Source organism: Ornithorhynchus anatinus, chromosome 1 (genome assembly GCF_004115215.2).
Source record: "Ornithorhynchus anatinus isolate Pmale09 chromosome 1, mOrnAna1.pri.v4, whole genome shotgun sequence".
Taxonomy (NCBI): Eukaryota; Metazoa; Chordata; class Mammalia; order Monotremata; family Ornithorhynchidae; genus Ornithorhynchus; species Ornithorhynchus anatinus.
This window is the reverse complement of record NC_041728.1, coordinates 100,437,657-100,459,742: the sequence shown is the minus strand read 5'-3', so window position 1 is coordinate 100,459,742 and position 22,086 is coordinate 100,437,657. Positions and strand designations below refer to the sequence as shown.

General features: G+C 50.0%; 1 protein-coding gene across 2 annotated transcripts in view; it reads left to right on the top strand.

Annotated features, from left to right (window-relative positions):
• EIF2A (eukaryotic translation initiation factor 2A) overlaps positions 1-7,220 on the top strand; it is a 48,192-nt gene extending 40,972 nt beyond the window's left edge. For both annotated transcript variants that reach the window (XM_029070697.1, XM_029070709.1), the window contains exons 12-14: positions 2,340-2,468; positions 6,475-6,540; positions 6,960-7,220. In XM_029070697.1, the coding sequence (XP_028926530.1) occupies positions 2,340-2,468; positions 6,475-6,540; positions 6,960-7,025 (261 nt within the window). In that variant the 3' untranslated portion in view covers positions 7,026-7,220. The remainder of the gene's footprint in view (positions 1-2,339; positions 2,469-6,474; positions 6,541-6,959) is intronic.
• The last annotated feature ends 14,866 nt before the right edge of the window (positions 7,221-22,086 follow it).

The window sequence follows — 22,086 nt, the reverse complement described above, 5'->3', positions numbered from 1 at the left end:
AGACGGTCCCTGCCGTTTGACGGCCTTACAGTCCAGAAATGTGAGTAACAGAGCGGGGCTGAGACCCATAAACAACCACATTTCCATGTGTTCAGGAAAAACGGCAGGACGGCCCAGTCCGGTAAGGTGATGACCGGCCCGGGTTACCGGTCAGAGCCATTTTAGGGCCCACCTGACAAGGGTGGCGTCCTTGTCATCACCGGGTCGATTAAGTTGACCGTATTGGTCGTGAATATTACCTGAGAGGTTGTGTTCCAGTTGTCAGCAGGGGTCGCGGAATACGTGTCACCCCAGAGAAGCAGCGTGGCTCAGTGGAAAGAGCCCGGGCTTGGGAGTCGGAGGTCATGGGTTCTAATCCCAGCTCTGCCTCTTATCAGCTGTGTGACTTGGGGCAAGTCACTTCACTTCTCTGGGTCTGTTACCTCATCTGTAAAATGGGGATTGAAACCGTGAGCCCCACGTGGATCAACCTGATCACCTTGTATCCCCCCGACGCCTAGAGCAGTGCTCTGCACATAGTAAGCACTTAGATACCACCATTATTAGAATGTGAAAACCATGAGCCACCGCAGTGGTTTCATCCATCCAAGAATTCTGTCTCCAAAAGGATGCTTGGAAGAGGAGTTCTTTATCTGCCCCCCGCCCAGAGTCACGCCTAATAAAGCGGCATGCGAAGTGGAAAGAGCATGGGCCTGGGAGTCGGAAGGTCCTGGGTTCTAATCTCGGCTCCGCCACTTGTCTGCTGGGTGACCTTGGACAAGTCACTTCACTTCTCTGTGCCTCAGTTCCCCCATCAGTAGAATGGGATTTAAGACTGTGAGCCCCATGTGGTACAGGGACCGTGTCCAACCCCGTTACCTTGAGTGTATATATATATATATATGTATACACCAGCGTTTAGTACAGTGCCTGGTACATGTAAGCGCTTAACAGATACCATTAAAAAAAGAGAAAAAGAAGTCAGGCCAGCAGTCCAAAATTGGTACCGGGCAAGGAAAGGCCTTCGGAGTCCTCGGCTGGCTACGGAATCAGTTGGAATTTCCCCGACATGAGGATTTCCAAGAGCCCATTTGTGGCTTCCTGCTCCAGCTCACAAGAGCCTCATTTAAGCTAGTGGTTTGGGGTCTTTTGGGGGGGGAGGGTTTTTTTTGGAAAACAGCCACACGGACGATGCCCATCAACTTTCTGACACTTTGGAGCTCTCGGGAATTTTTCCCTCCGACTAGGTGTTTTCGGCGGGTCGTCCTTTTTTGCAAAACTCCTCTCTCCCTGGCCCCGGGGACCAGCCTTTGCTGCCGCGTTAGCGAGTTCCCTTTTCACCTTGGCTTTAGTCCGTGTCCTGGACTGTTGTAACCTCAACCTTTCTAGGGGCATGTTGAAATATGGGGATTCGTAAGTGTGCATTCCTTCTTTATTGCCCCTCACTGATGACAAGCAAGAACCCGGGCTCGGGAGTCAGAGGCTGGGGGTCCTAACCTCGGCTCCGTCACTCGTCTGCCGTGCGACCTTGGGCAGGTCACTTCTCTGCGCCTCACTTACCTCTTCTGTAAAACGGGGATTTAGACAGTGAACCCCACGTGGGACCACCTGATGACCTCGTATCTACCCCAGATCCTGAGGGGCATCTCCATATGTCAGGGAGCCTCCTGGTTGGGAGTCTGTGCGGTTCTTCCAAAGGGTCCCGGCTGGATTCCGTTAGTGGGACCTTCTTGGGCTGGTGCTGTGGGAAATGTTTCCCTGATCCTTCGGGATTGCCAATCTCCCCAGTTTTCCTGGTGGCGATGGGATGAACTGTGCTTCGCCCTAGTCCCGTCGTCCCTTGTAACTGCCCGAAACCCTAATCCCTATCGTGGGGCTCCTGGCACGTGCCTTCTGTGCTGCTGCCGGTAATTGCCCGCTCCACCCCACTCTCCTGCTCCTGCCAGAATTCCCCGTACCGCAGCGTGGCTCAGTGGAAGGAGCCCGGGCTTTGGAGTCAGAGGACATGGGTTCGAATCCCGGCTCTGCCACTTGGCAGCGGTGTGACTGTGGGCAAGTCACTTCACTTCTGAGGACCTCAGTTCCCTCATCTGTAAAATGGGGATTAAGACCGTGCGCCTCCCGTGGGACGACCTGATGACCCTGTATCTCCCCCAGCGCTTAGAACAGTGCTCTGCACATAGTGAGCGCTTAACGGGTACCAACATTATTATTACCCCGTCAGCCACGGGACCCCCCAAACCCACCGCCTAGCCTCCGTAGCGTCCGTCACACTTAGCTTTCTGCATCTGTCGTGTTAGTGGAGCCGCTTCCCATCTCGCCTCCGTTTAGGAATGGCATTGATACGTCCTTTCTTCTAGGAAGCAAGAAATGACGGGGGCGAAGATCTGGCCGCTGGCCCCGCCCCACAGAGCGCCCCCCGCAGCGCCGCACCCCTGCCCACATCCGGCGACCCGGAGGTAGACAAGAAAATCAAGAACTTGAGAAAGGTGAGAGGCCTACGTCAAGGGAACGGCGTGGCCTAGCGGAGAGAGCGTGGGGCTGGGAGTCACAACGACCTGGGTTCTAATCCCGGCTCTGCCCTTCGTCTGCTCAGTCACCTTGGGCAAGTCACTTCACTTCTGTGTGTCCCTTACCTCATCCGTAAAGTGGGAACGGTGACCAACCCGAGGAGCCCGCGCCTCCCCCGGCGCCGATGGCAGTGCCTGGCCTAGAGTAGTGCGTTAAAAACAAGGAAGACCCCAGGAGCACGTGACGGTCACTTCTCTGTTTAGAGAGCGGGAGGTGCCGTGGAGTTGGCGTCCGACCTTACGTCTGATGCAGTGGCCGCTCTCTGCCGTTTCCCAGGCAGCGAAGAACTGAAGCCTGTCGGAAAAGCTCAAGGACCCGGCCAACTCCCTGGATGTTCATCGCAGCCGCTGCCTCTCCTCTGCTTCTTTTCAAGTTAAAGAGTTAAGGAGCAGAGACCGCGTGTGCGAGTGAACGAGGTGTATTTGGCCTGCAGGCAGGCAAATGCTGCTTTTCTCAATCTAGTGGTCAGAGGTTGCTGGCGGGGAGCCTTAGGAACAGAAAGAATGATAGCGATCGTGCCATCATTAGATATCGTTTAACATTACTTAGATATCGCGTAGAGAAGCAGCGTGGCTTAGTGGCACGACCACGGGCTTGGGAATCAGAGGGCGTGGGTTCTAATCCCGGCTCCGATACTTGTCTGCTGTGTGACCTTGGGGAAGCCGCTTCACGTTGCTGTGCCTCAGTTTCCTCATCTGGAAAATGGGGATGAAGACTGCGAGCGCCACGTGGGACAACCTGATGACCCCGTATCTACCCCAGCGCTTAGAACCCTGTTTAGCACGTAGTAAGCGCTAAACAAATACCGACATTATAATTATTATATTTTTGAAGGACCGGTGACAGATGATTGGCCTCCAGGCATTGTATCGTCTATTGTTGCAGGAGAGGTCAGGGCAGGGATCCCAGCGGCGTGGCTCAGTGGGAAGAGCACGGGCTTGGGAGTCAGAGGTCTTGGGTTCAAATCCTGGCTCGGCCACTTGTCAGCTGGGTGACTTTGGGCAAATCACTGAACTTCTCTGGGCCTCAGTTCTCATCCGTCAAATGGGGATTAAGACTGTGAGCCCCACGTGGGACAACCTGATCACCTTGTATCCTCTCCAGCGCTTAGAACAGTGCTTTGCACATCGTAAGCGCTTAACAAATGCCATCATTTTTTTATTTATTTAATGAGTGCCTTCCGTGCGCAGAACACTGTACTAAGTGCTTGGGACTAACCAGTAGGTAAAGAAAATGAACTCCTTTTCCTCAAGGACCTTATATTCTATTCATTCAGTAGTATTTATTGAGCGCTTACTATGTGCAGAGCACTGGACTAAGCGCTTGGAATGGACAAATCGGTAACAGATAGAGACGGTCCCTGCCCTTTGACGGGCTTACGGTCTAATCTAATCTAATTCTAGCGGGGAAGACCGAAACAAAATCAGTTCCAGAGAGAAGAAGGAAAAAATGGAGTTGTAGATATATAAGTACTAAGAAGGAAAAACGGATATGTAGATGAATAAGTACGTAAATTGGCTCTGTAAATTGATATGTGTAGAGGTGTTAGGAGTGGAAGTCTCTAAAAGGGAAATAGGCTAAGGGGTGCTGACGCAGCAGCTCCGAGGACGAAGGGAGCTGTGACCCACAGAAAAAAAATGAATCGGAGAAGGACTCTTGGAAGAGGTGTGATTTCAGAAGGGCTTTGAAGATGGGGAGAGCAGTCATCTGTCAGGTTCAAAGCGGGAGAGAGTCCATGAGCCAGAGTTGGATAGTAGGGAAAAATGGGAAATAATGATGTTGGTGTTTGTTAAGCGCTTACTATGTGCAGAGCACTGTTCTAAGCGCTGGGGCAGATACGGGGTCATCAGGTCGCCCCACTTGAGGCTCACAATTAATCCCCAGTTTACAGATGAGGGAACTGAGGCACAGAAAAGTGAAGCGACTCGCCCACAGTCACACAGCTGCCAAGTGGCAGAGCCGGGAGTCGAACCCATGACCTCCGGCTCCCAAGCCCGGCCTCTTTCCACCGAGCCACGCCGGTATAGTGCAGGCTAACTGGAGAGGAGTGAAGTTTGGGACCTGGGGTGTCGTGTAGGAGGATAGCGGATAGATGGCGGGAAGCTTGGGAACCGGGGTGTAGCGTGGGAGGATCGTGGATAAATGGCAGGGAGAGAGCTGTTGGAAGGCCCTGAAATCTGAAGTTTTAAACAAGCCGGGGAAGGCAGTGTGGCTCTTCTTGAAATTCAGCTGCCTCCTAGGCCTTCCCTCTCGCGTTGCTCACTCCCTCGTCCCTCCACTCCGTCCAACTTCTCCCCGCTGCACTGGGAGAGCCACCAGCCCGAAGGAGGTGATTGCCTGAGGAAATGCTCGGAGTTGTGCAAAGAGCTCCGTCAGTTAGCTCCCTCGTAGATCTTCCGAGCAATTTCTTTAGCCATCGGATGTCCCCTCTCCCCTCCCCAGTCCAACCAGGTGAATGAAGTGATCATCCCCGCACAGAGTAAGGTTTATGGTGCTGAAGCCGAAGGAAAAGCTTTTCTCCCTAAATAATAACAATCTGTAGCATTTGTTAAGCACTTACTGGGTGCCAAGCACTCTGCTAAGCCCTGGGGTAGAGACAAGATCATAGGGTCCCACATGGGACTCACAGTCTAAGTATATTGCAGCAGGCTTGTCCCAGCTGAGATCAGGGAAGCGGCACGGCCTAGTGGATAGAGCCCGGGCCCGGGAGTCAGAAGGGCGTGGGTTCCGATCCCGGCTCCGCCACTCGTCTGCTGTGTGACCTTGGGCAAGTCGCTTCACTTCTCTGGGCCTTAGTTACCTCATCTGTAAAACGGGAATGGAGACCGCGAGCTCCATGTGAGACGGGGACTGTGCCCGAGGCTTGTATCCACCCTGATACGGTGCCTGGCACATAGTAAGCGTTGACGGGTATCACAGTTATTATTAGGAGTCAAAGCAGATATTCCAGTTCATTTATTATTGTTTTCTATGTATTTATGGTATTTAAGCGATTACCGTGTAACTGGCACTGTACTAAGCAATGGGGTGGATGCAGGCTGATCAGGTTGGACACGTGGGGCTCACAGTCTTAATCCCCGCTAAATGAGGCCCAGAGAAATGAAGTGACTTGCCCACAGTCACACCGCAGCCAAGTGGCTGAGCCGGGATTAGAACCCAGGTCCTTCTGACTCCCAGGCCCGTGCTCTATCCCCTAGGCCACTGGGCTGCTTTGCATTCTTCTCCCGGCCTTCACAGTGGGTTTTAGTTGATCCGATGGACGCTGGTTCTGCGTCTCTTCCCCGACGTAGGCCGCCGTCCTTTGTTTTGGAAGGTTCTATTTATTGCTGTTGCTCTTGCCTGTCCGTCTCCCCCAATTAGACCGTAAGCCCGTCAGAGGGCGGCGTCCGTCTCTATCTGTTGCCGATTTGTATATTCCAAGCGCTTAGTACAGTGCCCTGCACATAGTAAGCGCTCAATAAATACCATTGAATGAATGAATGAAGGTGACCCAGTCGATGCGGCACTCTCTGGGTTTGAGCTTCGTTTTCAAGCCGGACAGGTAGCTCGCGGTCCCGTTCCCCTCGAGGACACGTGCAGCCTCACGGTGGATTAGCCCCCCTCGGCGGCTCTAACTGAAGAGCCCTACTCTTCCATGACCCTTGGGCGGGATTTCAGCCAACGTGCCTTTTTCCAAATTCATCGAGAGGAGAATAATCCGTCGGGAGAAACTGTTGAGAGATTTTACCGAACCTTCTCCTTACTCTCCCCATTCGGGCAGCAAAGCAAGAGACCCAGTTCTTCGCTCACTCAGAAACTTCTAAAACGAAATTAAAGGGCAAAGTCAGAATAATTAAAAATTTCCCATCGTGGTTTAAATCCAGTGGTGCTAGTGGACAAAAATCGTTCTTCTTCACCCACTCTCAATTTTTCTGATCCTCGCAGAAACTGAAAGCGATTGAGCAGCTGAAAGAACAGGCGGCCACTGGAAAACAGCTAGAGAAAAACCAGGTATTCCATCTACTGAGTTTATTCGAGACCTTTTCCGATCACTTTTCAGAAATCATTCTGATTCATGTGTTAAAAGGAGCTGTGTATTAATCCGCTCCCCCTGCCAAAGTGGGCGTGGACTTGAAAGATAAATATAAGCGGGGATTCAAAAGTGGAACTTAGGCTTAAGCAGCAAATTCCAAAATGCCTAGTAATCTGCAGAGTGTGTAAAAAAAACAAAAAGACTGCTGCCTTTGATTTGCTTATTTTTTATCTGAATAAAAGGTAGTTTTTTGATAGATGTCATAAATTGTATTCTTCGCCACTGGAGCACAGATACGATAGTGTGACTCCTCCCATGCCACTGTCCCCCCACCCCTCTGCTCCCCACATCCCATATTCCTGCATTGAATAATCATGGGGTTTTGCAATTTTTCTAGGTGGAGAAAATTCAGAAAGAGGCAGCCCTCCTCCAGGAACTGGAAGATTTGGAACTGAACATTTAACATTTTCCAGAAAGCCGGTTTCTTCTAGGAATTCAATGCACATGCGATTTGTTGTCCCATGAATTATAGTAGTTGATCATTTCAGTTTCAGGGAGTTGAGTGTACACATGTATGTACTGTTCACTTACAGCACTCAATATTTTTCCTAAGAATCTGGGCATGTGAGAGAGAATAAATTTAATGATGTTTATTAAATTGGCTTTGCCTGCTCTTCAGACCGATGGAGAAATGTTCAACTCACGGGTTTTACATAATCACCAAAGGAAGCACGAGTTCTGCTACAATGCAAATTTCATTGCTATATTAAGTTGAAATCATTTTATGCAGATAGAGGCAGCATTCGCACAAGGGATCAATAAGGAGCGTTTTACATTTTGAAAGCATTTTTAGTTTCATATTGCCAGATTAGAAGGTAAGGACGCTTCCCCTCGTTCCTTTGGTAAATTAGTGATAAAACACCCTTTAAATGTCCAGTTAGCCACTGTGATTCTCTCAATAATCGGTGGAATTTATCAGACACTGACCGATTGCAGAGAGCTATATTAAGCGCATGGGAGAGTTCAGTAGGTATAGGAGACGTGATCCCTGTTCACAATTCATTCGTTCATTCAGTCGTGTTTATTGAGCGCTTACTGTACAGTCTAACTGGGGAGAAAGACATAATAATGTTGGTGTTTGTTAAGCGCTTACTATGTGCAGAGCACTGTTCCAAGTGCTGGGGGAGATATGGGGTAATCAGGTCGTCCCACGTGAGGCTCACAGTCTTAATCCCCATTTTCCAGATGAGGGAACTGAGGCCCAGAGAAGTGAAGTGACTTGCCCACAGTCACCCAGCTGACAAGTGGCAAAGCTGGGATTCGAACCCATGACCATTGAGACATATAAATAATGTACAAATTGGAAGGCGAGCTTCAATAGTAGGGGACGTAAATCGATCAAGGACGGTGGGAGATTGTAAGTGTAAAAGTGTTAAGGTGACGGTTGGGAGGCTGTAACCGGGAAGAGGAAAAATTCATTGGGGAAAGAGAGCTTCTTGGAGGAGGTGGGCTCAGAAAGGCTGCCTAGAGAAGCAGCGTGGCTCAGTGGAAAGAGCACGGGCTTGGGAGTCAGAGGTCATGAGTTCCAATGCCGGCTCTGCCGCTTGTCAGCTGGGTGACTGTGGGCGAGTCACTCAACTTCTCTGTGCCTCAGTTCCCTCATCTGTAAAATGAGGATTAGCTGTGAGCCTCAGGTGGGACAACCTGATGACCCCGTATCTCCCCCAGCGCTTAGAACAGTGCTCGGCACATAGTAAGTACTTAACAAATACCGACGTTATTATTATTAAAGGCTATGAATATGGGGAGAGTTGAGATATGGCGTATCGGAAGGGAGAGTCCAAACCAGAGGCCGGTGGATTTGGGAACAAGGCACGGTGAGGTTAGTGTGGGACGATAGCCCGTGCTCTCCATCTCTCCTGGCTGAGAGGTCTCAGGGGAGGTGCGGGGGGCGTGGGGGAGGAAGGCGGGGGGCTCTATTTTTCTTCCCTGCTAAATTGGATCGTTCTGGACCATTCGGGGGAGAGGTGGTGTCCCGGCCCTCTTCCTGCCACTCTCTCTCTCCCCGCCACTTTTCCAGGGATGCCTAGGAGAGACCCATGTGGTTGACTTAAGCAGCAGTGGAGGAGGCGTGCTGCTTCCGCACCCACTCACAAATCAGCCGGTGGGCGATAGCCGTTTTGGGGGGCACCCAGAGGAGGCCACCTCTGGGTAGCATTGTTGGGGGGCTTCCTTCCCGGGGCTGCGGTCGGCTCTTCCCCACCGAACCAACGAGCTGCCTCAAGCTCGTGCGTGTTCGCGGGTATCTGAAAGGAACGAGCGGACGGATGATCTGAAAATATAAAAAGCGGCCCGAATAAGCGCTTGGTACGGTGCTCCGCGCATAGTGAGCGCTCAATAAATCCGATTGAATGAATGGGGGGTGTGAGCTGGAGCGTAGTAGAAGAGAGGGGGGTAGGTAAGAGGGGCTGAGCTGATAAGAGTTGCCTGAAGCCAATAGCGTAATGTGAGGAGGACTGGGGAATTATTGGAGTTTTCTGAGGAGCGGAGAGACTCATTTCCGAATGCCGTTTTAGAAAAATGAGCCAGGCGGCTGAGGGAGATGTAGACTGGAGAAGCGGCTTCACTTGATTTTGATCTATCGGAATCAAAAATACTAATTGCCTAATAAGCCTAGACTAATGTCATCTGTGCATCTTATTTTTTGCAGTTGAACGCTATTCAAATAAATCACCGTTTGTGATTTTAATAAGTAAATAGGACAATTTACATGGATTTTTAAAATGGTTTCTATCATCAGTGATATTTATTGAGCGCTTCTGAGTGCAGAGCACTGTACTGATTGTCGATGAGACTGTGAGCCCGTCATTGGGCAGGGATGGTCTCTCTCTCTGTTGCCGAATTATACATTCCAAGCGCTTAGTACAGTGCTCTGCACATAGTAAGCGCTCAATAAATACTATTGAATGAATACTAAGCTCTAGGAAGGGTACAATCTAACAGCAGACACGTTCCCCGCCCACAGCGTCCTCACGGTCCCTATGACAGCGTATCAATATCTATAATTCAGATACCTGAAAATGGACAGAAATGGCACAGGGAAGAATCAAAGTTGGCTCTCCTTCAGATCAGTGAGCTATTGCAAATTCCGTCCGTAGGACGTTAAATTAGGATTTTTACGCTTTCTAATAATAGAAGTTCGGCCATATGGTGCATCCCGATTATATTGCGTTGTTTCAGTTGGTCTGGCAACTGAATGAGGTTTTTATTGCTCACATTATGCAGTGCTATTGTATGGGCACTGTGAAGAGCTTTCCATCAGGCTGCAGTAGTTTTTCATTTTTATTGGGAAAGATGTGTTATTTGTTCTTTTGTTCAAAATAGATAACCTTTTTAAAGCTTCAAAGGATTCTGCTACCCTACCGCCTCATTCTTCAGCCTATCCTTCCTTTTGATGCTTTTATTTTAGCCTAAAGCCACTGAAAACCATTTAGCTTTGTTTGGCCGTTCCATAGAAAAGGGGCCACGTGACACATCAATACCTTCTAATTCGAAAAAGCGGCTGCTTGGGCTTCCACAAAGATTTATTTAGTTTTCATTCAGCATCTAAAAAGCCAACTTGTTGCCCTCCGTGGCAAGGCTAAGATATTCTCCCTTATAAAGGATTAAAATTAACAGGTAAGAGATAAATAATCAATGGTATCGAGCGCTTATTATGTGCAGGGGGAAGCAGCGTGGCTCAGTGGAAAGAGCCCGGGCTTCCGAGTCAGAGATCATGGGTTCGACTCCCGGCTCTGCCACTCGTCAGCTGTGTGACTGAGGGCAAGTCACTTCACTTCTCTGGGCCTCAGTTCCCTCATCTGTCAAATGGGGATTAACCGTGAGCCTCACGTGGGACGACCTGATGACCCTGTATCTCCCCCAGCGCTTAGAACAGTGCTCGGCACATAGTAAGCGCTTAACAAATACCAAGATTATTACTAAGCACTTGGGAGAGCACAGCAGAATTAGCAGAAATGTTAACAGGTTATAACTAGGTGACAGTTAATATTTTTTTAGACTTACAAAAGGCTCAGTTTGAAGTTAATGCAGCCTTTTAATCCAGCGGTGGTTGTCCTCACTCATGAGAGGGAAAGTGTGGATGATTATGTGGGGGGCGTGTGTACACCCACCCACCTAGAGGTAATTCCCAGTTGTCCCTGGTTTCAGAGATAAGTGCTATATCCGTAAATGAGCGTGGCTGAGACGACTCCGCGAAGCCAACCCTCCCTTCCACTAGACTGTAAACTCCTTGTAGGCAGGGATCTAGTCTACCCACCTCCATTGAACTGTGCTCTCCCCAGCCCTTAGAACGGTGCTCTGCACACTGTCAGCACTCAATAAATACAGTTGACTGACTGATGGGTTTTCCAAATGCAGGACCTGTCTAGTATCTTAGTATCCAGATCCAGTATCCGGGGCTTCTTTGTATTTCAGGAAGCCTTTGTTGCAGGAGAATAATAATAATAACGTTGGCATTTGTTAAGCGCTCACTATGTGCCGAGCACTGTTCTAAGCGCCGGGGGAGATACAGGGTCATCAGGTCGTCCCACGTGAAGCTCACAGTTAATCCCCATTTTACAGATGAGATAACTGAGGCCCAGAGAAGTGAAGTGACTCGCCCACAGCCACACAGCTGACGAGTGGCAGAGTCGGGATTCAAACCCATGACCTCTGACTCCCAAGCCCGGGATCTTTCGACTGAGCCACGATGCTTCTGGCGACCCCTCTTCAGATTGCCGCTCATCAGGATAGTCTGTCAGCTGTGGTGGTCGCCCAACGTCCCCTGCTACGTCACACTGTTGGAGACTGGATTTCACTACGACTTCCAGTGGTTCTTTAGGGTGTGTGTGAGACCCTTTTCAGTTCACCGAACAACAGCTGTATAGATATTGTGCTCTTTTCCTTTCTCTTCACATCTCTGCCTCCCACCAGGAGAGCTGGGTTGGCTATAAGCATAGTCTCAGTGCCAGGAAGCCATAATAAAATAATAATAGTGTTTATTAGGCCCTCACTATGTGCCAAGCACTGTACTAAACTCTGGGGTAGGTACAAGCTAATCGGATCCCACATGGGACTCACATCTAAGAGGGAGAACAGGTGTTGAATCCCCATTTTGCGGATGAGGGAACTGAGGCCCAGAGAAGTGTCGACTTCCCCCGCTTTCCCTCTGCTCCTCCCCCTCTCCCTTCCCCTCCCCTCAGCACTGTGCTCGTCCGCTCAATTGTATTTATTTTTATCACCCTATTTATTTTGTTAACGAGATGTCCATCACCTTGATTCTATTTATTGCTATTGTTTTAATGAGATGTCCATCCCCTCGATTCTATTTATTGCTATTGTTTTTGTCCGTCCGTCCGTCTCCCCCGATTAGACCGTGATCCCGTCAGTGGGCAGGGACCGTCTCTATCTGTTGCCGATTTGTCCATTCCAAGCGCCTAGTGCAGCGCTCTGCACATAGTAAGCGCTCAATAAATACTATTGAACGAATGAATGACTGGCCCAAGGCCACAGGGCAGGCAAGTGACGGAACTGGGATTAGAACCCCGTTCCCCTGACTCCCAGTCTCGTGCTCTTTCCACTAGTCCACCTGGCAGTCATTCAGTCGTCTTCACTGAGCGCTTACAGTGTGCAGAGCACTGTACGAAGCGCTTGAGAGAGTACAATATAACGACGACACATTCCCTGCCCACAGCGAGCTTACAGTCTAGCAGGGAGACAGACATTAATATATATAAATAAATGGCAGACGTGGGCAGAAGTGCCCAGATTTGGGCAGAAGTGCTGTGGAACTTGCGGAATCTGACCGAGGATGATGTGCCTCGAGGTGATCGCCGCCCCTGCTGACCACGCGAAGCCAGTCCCCCGGGCCTCGCCGCTCCTCTGGGTGAACCACCGAGCGCCCGGGTTTGTAACGTGTTGTTGCTGACCGGAGAGTCGCCGCAAAGATTGCGTAGCCGAAGCCACAAGAGGGAGTCGAGCCCCAGGTTTCCATCTCCAGGCCCGTCTCCTCTCAACTTGAGGCACAACTGGGGCCACAGGAGACAGAAGGTTTGGTTTTCCACCCCCTTTTCCCCTGTATTTAATAATAATGATGCCATTTGTTAAGCGCTTACTATGTGCAAAGCACTGTTCCGAGCGCTGGGGGGATACAGGGTGATCAGGTTGTCCCACGGGGAGCCCACAGTCTTCATCCCCATTTTACAGATGAGGGGACTGAGGCACAGAGAAGTGAGGTGACTTGCCCAAAGTCCCACAGCTGAAAAGCGGCAGAGATGGGATTAGAACCCATGACCTCTGACTTCCAAGGCCGGGCTCTTTCCATTGAGTCACGCTGCTTCTCTAGTCCAGGATTTCAAGTCCAGGATTCGAATTTTATGTAACATGGGCCGCTTAGGGGGGTCACAAAAATGTACTGACTCCGTGGTTGGGGCATGATGCCACCCTCAAGACTGAGAAGGGCAAGAAGCTATTGTTCCTGTCTGTCCGTCTCCCCCGATTAGACCGTGAGCCCGTCAAAGGGCAGGGACTGTCTCTATCTGTTACCGATTTGTACAATCCAATCGCTTAGTACAGTGCTCTGCACATAGTAAGCGCTCAATAAATACTATTGAATGAATGAATGAATGAATGAATGAATGAATGAAGCAGCGTGGCTCAGTGGATAGAGCCCGGGCTTGGGAGTCAGAGGTCGTGGGTTCAAAGCCCGGGCTTGGGAATCAGAGGTCGTGGATTCAAATCTCAGCTCTGCCGCTTGTTAGCTGTGTGACTCTGGGCAAGTCACTTCACTTCTCTGGACCTCAGTTCCCTCATCTGTAAAATGGAGATTAAGACTGTGAGCCCCACCTGGGGCAACCTGATCACCTTGTATCCTCCCCAGCGCTTAGAACAGTGCTGCTTTGCACATAGTAAGCGCTTAACAAATGCCATCATCATTATTATTATTATTACCGCCTGCTACTCTGGTTTCCAGCCAGGCTTCCTCTCCGTCCTCCCCACTACTGCCGCTGTTCCTACTATTCCTCCCCTTTCCCCCCTCCTTGTCCCCTCACATGCACACGATAAGCGCTCAATAAATACGATCGAATGACTGACTCCTCACTCCCGGCGGGGCCAAACTAGGCCCAAACCACTGACATCCTAATAAATCAATCCGGGGGATTTTTTTGAGCACTTACTGTGTGCAGAACACTCTGCTAGGGGCTTCAGAGGACATATTCCCTGCCAACCAGGACCTTATAGTCTGTCAGAAGAGACAGAGGGTAAACTAAATTACAGATAGGGGAAATGGCAGATTATGAGGAAACGTACATCAGTGTTACGGGTCTGGGGGTGGGGTGAGTATCGAAGCGTTTAAGTTATACAGACCCAAGTGCTCAGATGATGTAGAAGGGAGGGTGAATAGGATGGTGAAATGAGGGGTTAGTCAGGGAAGGCTTCTCGGAGGAGATGCGATTTTAGTAGGAATTTGAAAATGGGGAGAGTGACGGGTTGTCGGATATAAAGGGGGTGGGAGTCCCAGGCCACAGGAAGGATGTGGGCACGGGTTCGGCCGTGAGAAAGATGAGATTGAGTCACAGTAAGTAGGTTGGCATTAGGCGAGCCAATCTGAGGGCTGGGTTGTGGTGAGAGAGGTGCCAGGATGAGGAGGGGAAGAGCTGATTAAGTGCCTTAAATCCAAAGGCAAGGAGGTTCTGTTTGTTGCCGGGGTGAGGGGGGGACCGTTCCAAGTTTCTGAGGAGTGGGGAGACGTGTGGGATGATTTTTTAGAAAGATCTTTTTCTTTGAGAAATATCTTGGTGCTCTGTTTGTTGCCCAGCAGGGGCTTCTACTAGCCTGCTTATCTTAACAAATACTGTGAAAAATGATCACATTGAATTTTTTAATTCTATTTGTTAAACGCTTGCTCTGTGCCAGGTACTGTACTAAACGCTGGGGTAGATACAAGCTAATCAGTTTGGACATAGTCCATGTCCCTCAGACTTAATCCTCATTGAACAGACAAGGTAACAGGCACAAGAAGTGAAGTGACTTGCCCAAAGTCACCCAGCAGGCCAATGGTGGAGCCAGGATTAGAACCCATGTCCTTCTGACTCCCAGGCCCGTGTTCTATCTACTAATAATAATGTTGGTATTTCTTAAGCGCTTACTATGTGCAGAGCACTCTTCTAAGCGCTGGGGTGGATCATCAGGGTCATCAGGTCGTCCCACGTGAAGCTCACAGTTAATCCCCATTTTACAGATGAGGTAACTGAGGCCCAGAGAAGTGAAGTGACTTGCCCACAGTCACACAGCTAGGCCATGCTGCTTCGGAAAGTGTGCTTCCCTGCTATCCGATCCCATCCCTCCCTCATCTCTCTCCCCCTCCCTTGATCCTCTTGCCTCAGTCCCCGGGTCCTTCCTAACTTAATGCTCCCTAAATAATAATGTTGGTATTTGTTAAGCGCTTACTATGTGCCGAGCACCGTTCTAAGCGCTGGGGTAGACACAGGGAAATCAGGTTGTCCCACGTGAGGCTCACAGTCTTCATCCCCATTTTACAGATGAGGGAACTGAGGCCCAGAGAAGTGAAGTGACTTGCCCACAGTCACCCAGCTGACAAGTGGCAGAGCTGGGATTAGAACCCACGGCCTCTGACTCCCAAGCCCGGGCTCTTTCCACTAAGCCACGCAGCTCTCTAAAGGAGGGTGGACTTTCAGGGAGAGGGGTCTGCTGCCCTTCTTTCTTCCCCTCCGCCACTTCTGCGATACCTCCCATCTCATCCCAGCTCCCCAGGGTTGCTGCTCTGTGGGGTTCATTCATTCATTCATTGAATAGTATTTGAGAAGCAGCGTGGCTCAGTGGAAAGAGCCCGGGCTTGGGAGTCAGAGGTCATGAGTTTGAATCCCAGCTCTGCCACTTGTCAGCTGGGTCACTGTGGGCAAGTCACTTCACTTCAGTGGGCCTCAGTTCCCTCATCTGTAAAATGGGGATGAAGACTGTGAGCCTCACGTGGGACAACCTGATTTCCCTGTATCTACCCCAGCGCTTAGAACGGTGCTCGGCACATAGTAAGCGCTTAACAAATACCAACATTATCATTATTATTATTGTTATAGTGTTTATTGAGTGCTTACTATGTGCGGACCATTAATTCATTTGTATTTATTGAGCGCTTACTATGTGCAGAGCACTGTGCTAAGCGCTTGGAATGAACAAGTCGGTAACAGATAGAGACGGTCCCTGCCGTTTGACGGGCTTACGGTCTAATCGGGGGAGACGGACAGACGAGAACGATGGCAATAAATAGAGTCGAGGGGAAGAACATCTCGTAAAAACAATGGCAACTAAATAGAATCAGGGTGATGTACATCTCATTAAACAGAATAAAATAAATAGGGTGATGAAGATATATGCGGTCGAGCGGACGAGTACAGTGCCGAGGGGGTGGGACGGGAGAGGGGGAGGAGGAGAGGGAAAGGGGGGAGAAGAGGGTTTAGCTGCGGAGAGGTGAAGGGGGGGTAGAGGGAGCAGAGGGAAGAAGGGGGGAGCTCAGTCTGAGAAGGCCTCTTGGAGGAGGTGAGCTTTAAGTAGGGATTTGAAGAGGGGAAGAGAATTAGATTGTCTGAGGTGAGAAAGGAGGGCATTCCGGGACCGCTGGAGGACGTGGCCCGGGCGTCGACGGCGGGATAGGCGAGACCGAGGGACGGACCACTGTACCAAGCGCTTGGAATATACAATTCGGTTGCGGTGCTGTGGAGGCAAAGGTGGGTGCTCTGAGGGAGCAGCCTGAGACCGGGGGATCTGCAGGGGCAGCAGCAGTTGGAGGGGTTTTTATGGTATTTATTAAGGCTTATTATGTGCCAGGCATTGGGGTAGATGCAAAGTCATCAGGTTGGACACAGTCCCTGTCCCACATAGGGCTCACAGTCATAATAGTAATAATTGTGGTATTTGTTAAGCGCTTACTATGTGCCAGGTGTTGTTCTAAGTGCTGGGGTGGGTACAAGAAAATGGGATTGGACACAGTCCCTGTCCCACATGGGGCTCACAGTCTTATTCCCCATTTTACAGATAAGAGAACTGAGGCACAGAGAATTGAAGTGACTTGACCAAGGTCACACAGCAGACAAGTGGACACATGGAGCGGGGCGGGGAGATCGGTGGGGGGAGAGGCTCGGGCTAATCCGTGGCTCTTCACCACTACTAATGATAATAATGTTGGTATTTGTTAAGCGCTTACTATGTGCAGGGCAATATTCTAAGCGCTGGGGGAGATACGGGGTAATCAGGTTGTCCCACGTGAGGCTCACAGTTAATCCGCATTTGACAGATGAGGTAACTGAGGCCCAGAGAAGTGAAGTGACTCGCCCACAGTCACACAGCTGACAAGTGGCAGAGCCGGGAGTCGAACCCGTGACCTCTGACTCCGAAGCCCACTACTATCCACATCCCCACTATCTCAGCCCACCCCATCCCGGTTTGTCTGACATGCTGCCATGGGAGTGAGTCGGGGTGGGCAGATAACGTGTCTGTTATACTGTACTCTCATGAGTGCTTAGTACAGTGCTCTGCACGCAATAAGCTCTCAATAAATACTATTTTTTGACTGATGGGTTGATTGCACTGGGACCGACCATTGCTGTAGGGGGAAATGGACTGGATTTGGCAGGGTCTTTGGCAGGGTGACGATGATGGTGACGGTATTTGTTAAGCGCTTACTAGGTGCCAAGCCCTGTTCTAAGCGCTGGGGTGACCTTGTATCCTCCCCAGTGCTTAGAACAGGGCTTGGCACCTAGTAAGCGCTTAACAAATGCCATCATTATTATTATTATTACAAGGTAATCAGGTTGCCCCACGTGGGGCTCACAGTTTTAACCCCCCATTTTACAGATGAGGTAACTGAGGCCCAGAGTAGTTAAGTGACTCGCCCAAAGTCATTCAGCTGACAAGTGGCGGAGCCGGGATTTGAACCCATGACCTCTGACTCCCTAGCCCGGGCTTTAGAGTGCAGGAAGTCAGAGACCCCCCTGGAGGGGGCGGGGAGGGCCCCCTGGATGTATCTGTTGTTACATTGTACTTTCGCTAGCGCTTAGTATAGTGTTTTACACACAGTAAGCGCTCAATAAATGAATGAATCTGGGGTGCAGGTGGGGCTGCTTGAACTACTTCGACCAGAAGGGCTTCCAAGACATTAGTATGGAAGTTTCCAAAGGTTTCTATGGAGATTTCTAAGCCCGTCATAAACTTGGTGTTAACCCCGGCTCCTCTCCGTCATTCAACACACATTTTCAATCCATCACTAAATCCCGTCGGTCCCTCCTTTACGACATCGCTAAAATCCGCCCTTTCCTCTCCATCCAAACTACTATTACATTAATACAGTTGCAGTAGCCTGGATGACTGCATCAGCCTCCTTGCTGACCTCCCACCCTGCTGTCCCTCCCCACTCCAGTCCATACTTCAATCTGCCGTCCGGATCATTTTTCTACAAAAATGATGAGGACATGTCATCCCGCTCCTCAGAAACCTCCAGTGGTTGCCCATCCACCTCTGCATCAAACAAAAACTCCTCACCCCTGGCTTTAAATCGGTCTATCACCTTGTCCCCTCCTACTCACGTCGCTTCACTCCTTCTACAACCCAGCCCACACACTTCGCTCCTCTAATGCCAACCTCCGACCGTGCCTCAGTCTTGCTTATCTCGCCGCCGACCCCTCGCCCACGTCCCGCCTCCGGCCTGGAACGCCCTCCCTCCTCAAATCCGACAGTTACTCTCCCCTCCTTCAAAGACTTATTGTAAAATGGGTCCGTCTCCTCCAGGAGGCCTTCCCTGGTTAAGCCCCCCTTTCCTCTTCTCCCACTCGCCCTGATTTGCTCCTTTTAACCATCCCCCCTCCCAGCCCCACAGCACTTATGTGCATATATGTAATTTATTTTTCATATTAGTGTCCCTGTCCCTGCCTCTAGACTATAAGCTCGTTGTGGGCAGGGAATGTGTCTGTTTATTGTTCATTCATTCAATAGTATTTATTGAGCGCTTACTATGTGCAGAGCACTGTACTAAGCGCTTGGAATGAACAAGTCGGCAACAGATAGAGACGGTCCCTGCCGTTTGACGGGCTTACGGTCTAATCGACTGTTTATTATTGTATTGTACTCTCCCAAGTGCTTAGTACAGTGCTCTGTACACAGTAACCACTCTATAAATCCGATTGAATGAATGAATGACAATGAATAACTCGAAAATTTTGGTGAACAGGCCTCTCTGCCCCTCAGAAACTGAGTTCCCCCAGCTGCTGGCAGCAAGAAAACCTGAAATCATCACAGAGGTACAGATGCCCAAAGAGATCTGCTTGACACCAGCCAAAGGGACTGGGCCTAGACCAGCTTATGAGAAACGGTCAAACCCCAAGCCCGGCACGGTGCTCTCCGCACAGACCAAGCGTTCCACAAACACCGATGATCGATCCATCGGCTGATCGGCCAACCTTCGTGTCCAACTCACGGCTCCTTCCAGGAACTGATGAGCGGCTGTGTCTGGATGCTTCTCCACGAGCGTTTTTGAGAATCCTGGCCGTGGAGGATTGTTTTTGGTGATTGATCCCTTAGCTGGTGAGGCCCAGCACGGTATCCCTTTGGATCGTATTATATCTAACCCAGCACTTAAAAGATATCGCAATTATTACTCTTATTTTTCTTCTTATTAATAATTCAGCAGCTCCTTCACCTGCTGATTTCTACGAGCGTCGACCTGGGAGTCGAGAAGACATGGGTTCTTATCCCGGCTTCACCCCTCACCTGCTGTGTGACCTTGGGCAAATCACTTATCTTCTCTGTGTCTCAGTTCCCTCATCTTCAAAATGGGGATTCAATATCTGTTCTCCCTTCCACTTAGGCTGTGAGCCCCATCTGGGACACGATGATCTCGTATCTGCCCCAGCGCTTAGTACGATGCTTGGCACATGGTAAGGACTTAGCAAGCACCCCAGCTAGTATTAACTGGATCACATCAGTGACCCCACAGGGCTATATTCATACCTAATTGAATCACACTGAGGTGGAAATCGTGCCTAAAATAGACGAAAGCCAAGTCTGCAGGAGGAAGAGCAAGCAGCAGCCTATATTTTAAATCTTTAATCCATATTTTCCTCAAGAGCCAACTATCCTGAAGAGGCTCTGGAATTGTTATTACTGGGGGGTCGTGCCCCCTCTCAGAATCACATCTGGAGAGTTTCCAGTCCAATACCAGTCTCGACTACGGGAGGGAGAGTCAGGTAGAGGCCTGTCCGCTCCATTCCCAGCTTGGCCAGTGGCTAGCGAGCGGAAGGCCATCTGCTACACGTCAAAACTCACCCGTGCTGGGCAGCAGCGGCACGGGAGAGAGTCGAGGGCGGAGACTCGAGTTTACCGCACGGAAGGAAGCAATGGTAAACCTCATCCATATTTTAACCAAGAAAACTCAGTGGATCCTCTACCAGAACGATTGTGGATGGAGGTGGTGCATCTGGGAGAGATGTGATCACGGCATCTCTTTGGTTCGGAAACGACATGACAGCAAGACAAGGGGACCGTGAATGCAGGCCTTCTTTCTGGGAGATTACAACCTTCCAGAAGCAGCGTGGCTCAGTGGAAAGAGCCCGGGCTTGGGAGTCAGAAGTCATCGTGGGTTCTAATCCCGCCTCCGCCGCTTGCCGGCTGTGTGACTTTGGGCAAATCACTTCACTTCTCTGTGCCTCAGTTACCTCATCTGTAAAATGGGGATTAAAACCGTGAGCCCCACGTGGGACAACCTGATCACCTTGTATCCCCCCCAGTGCTCAGAACAGTGCTTTGCACATAGTAAGCGCTTAACAAATACCACCATTTTTATTATTATTCAGATTGTCCTAAGACTGCTGCGGCTTTTAGGCCAGTTTGGCCAGCATCACCTATGGCCCAGACACAATGCCAAGCGGCGGGGAAGGAATTCCCGTCCTTCCCTCCCACCACACATAAAGAGCTACACACCCACCGAGTCACAGTCCACTTCTCAGCACTGAGCCATTGCCGATATGAGTTTGTTGGATAGGTATGAGGAGAATGGATTGCAGTAGCTTTCCCAGCAGCAGCTGGATGATGGAGAAGCAGCATGGCCTAGTGGAAAGAGCATGGGCCTGGAAGTCAGGGGACCTGGTTCTAATCCTGGCTCCGATAATTGCTAGCTGTGTGACTTTGGCAAATCACTTAAGCTCTCGGTGCCTCGCTTCTGTTCTTCCTCCTACTCAGACTGCGAGCCCCATGCGGGACAGGAACTGTATCCTACCTAAGTAACTTGTAACCACCCTAGTGTTTAAGTTGTGTTTGATACGTAATAAGTACTTAACAAATGCCACTTTAATAAATATTAGAAGGGGGCAGACACACTGGTTGTTTTTCCTGGGGTCCTAGATGTGTTTTCCAGGGACGGGCTGATGTATACAAAGACTCGCCAATCAAACAGTGTTCTGCACACAGTGCATGCTCAGAAGCATTCATTCAAACATATTTATTGAGCGCTTATTGTGTGCAGAGCACTGTACTAAGTACTTGGAATGTACAATTCAGCAACAGATAGAGACAATCCCTGCCCAACAACGGGCTCACAGTCTAAAAGGGGGAGACAGACAACAAAACAAAACAAGCATGCCTCGTAGGTAAAGCACAGTCCTGGAAGTCAGAAGGACTTGGGTTCATTCATCCATTCATTTGATTGTATTTATTTAGCACTTACTGTAAACAGAGCACCCATATTAAGCGCTTGGGAGAGTAAAATACAACAATAAATAGACTCATTCCCCACCCACAAGGAGCTTACGGTCTGTAGGAAGGGAGACAGACATCAGTACAAATAAATAAAATTACAGATATGTACTTAAGTGCCTGTGGGACTGGGAGTCGGGGGAAGAGCAAAGGATCAAGTCAGGGTGATGCAGAAAGGTGTGGGAGATGAGGAAAAGCGGGACTTAGTCAGGGTAGGCCTCTTGGAGGAGATGGGCCTTCAATAAGGCTTTGAAAGGGGGGGAAGTAATTGTTGGATTTTAAGAGGGAGGACATTCCAGGGCAGAGGCAGGATTTTGGCTAGGGATCGGTGATGAGATAGGCAAGATGGGGCAAAGTGGCGAAGTGCTCTAAAGCCTATGGTGAGGAGTTTTTGTTTGATGTAGAAGTGGATGGGCAACCACTGGAGTTTTTTGAAGGGGGGGGGGGGGGGGGGTGACCTGTCCTGAAAGTTTTTGTAGAAGAATGATGTGGGAGCAGAGTGAAGTATGGACTGTAATGGGGAGAGACAAGAGGCTGGGAGGTCAGCAAGGAGGCCGATGCAGTAATCCAGGTGGGCTAGAATGAGTGACTGCACTAAGGTGATAGCGGTTTGAATGGAGAAGAAGGGGTAGGATATTTGAAGAGAGGGCATGAAGGGGGACTGAAGAGGGGCAGGGGCGATTTTAGGGAGCTCACACCCGATGGTGCCAATTTTCTTAATAAAG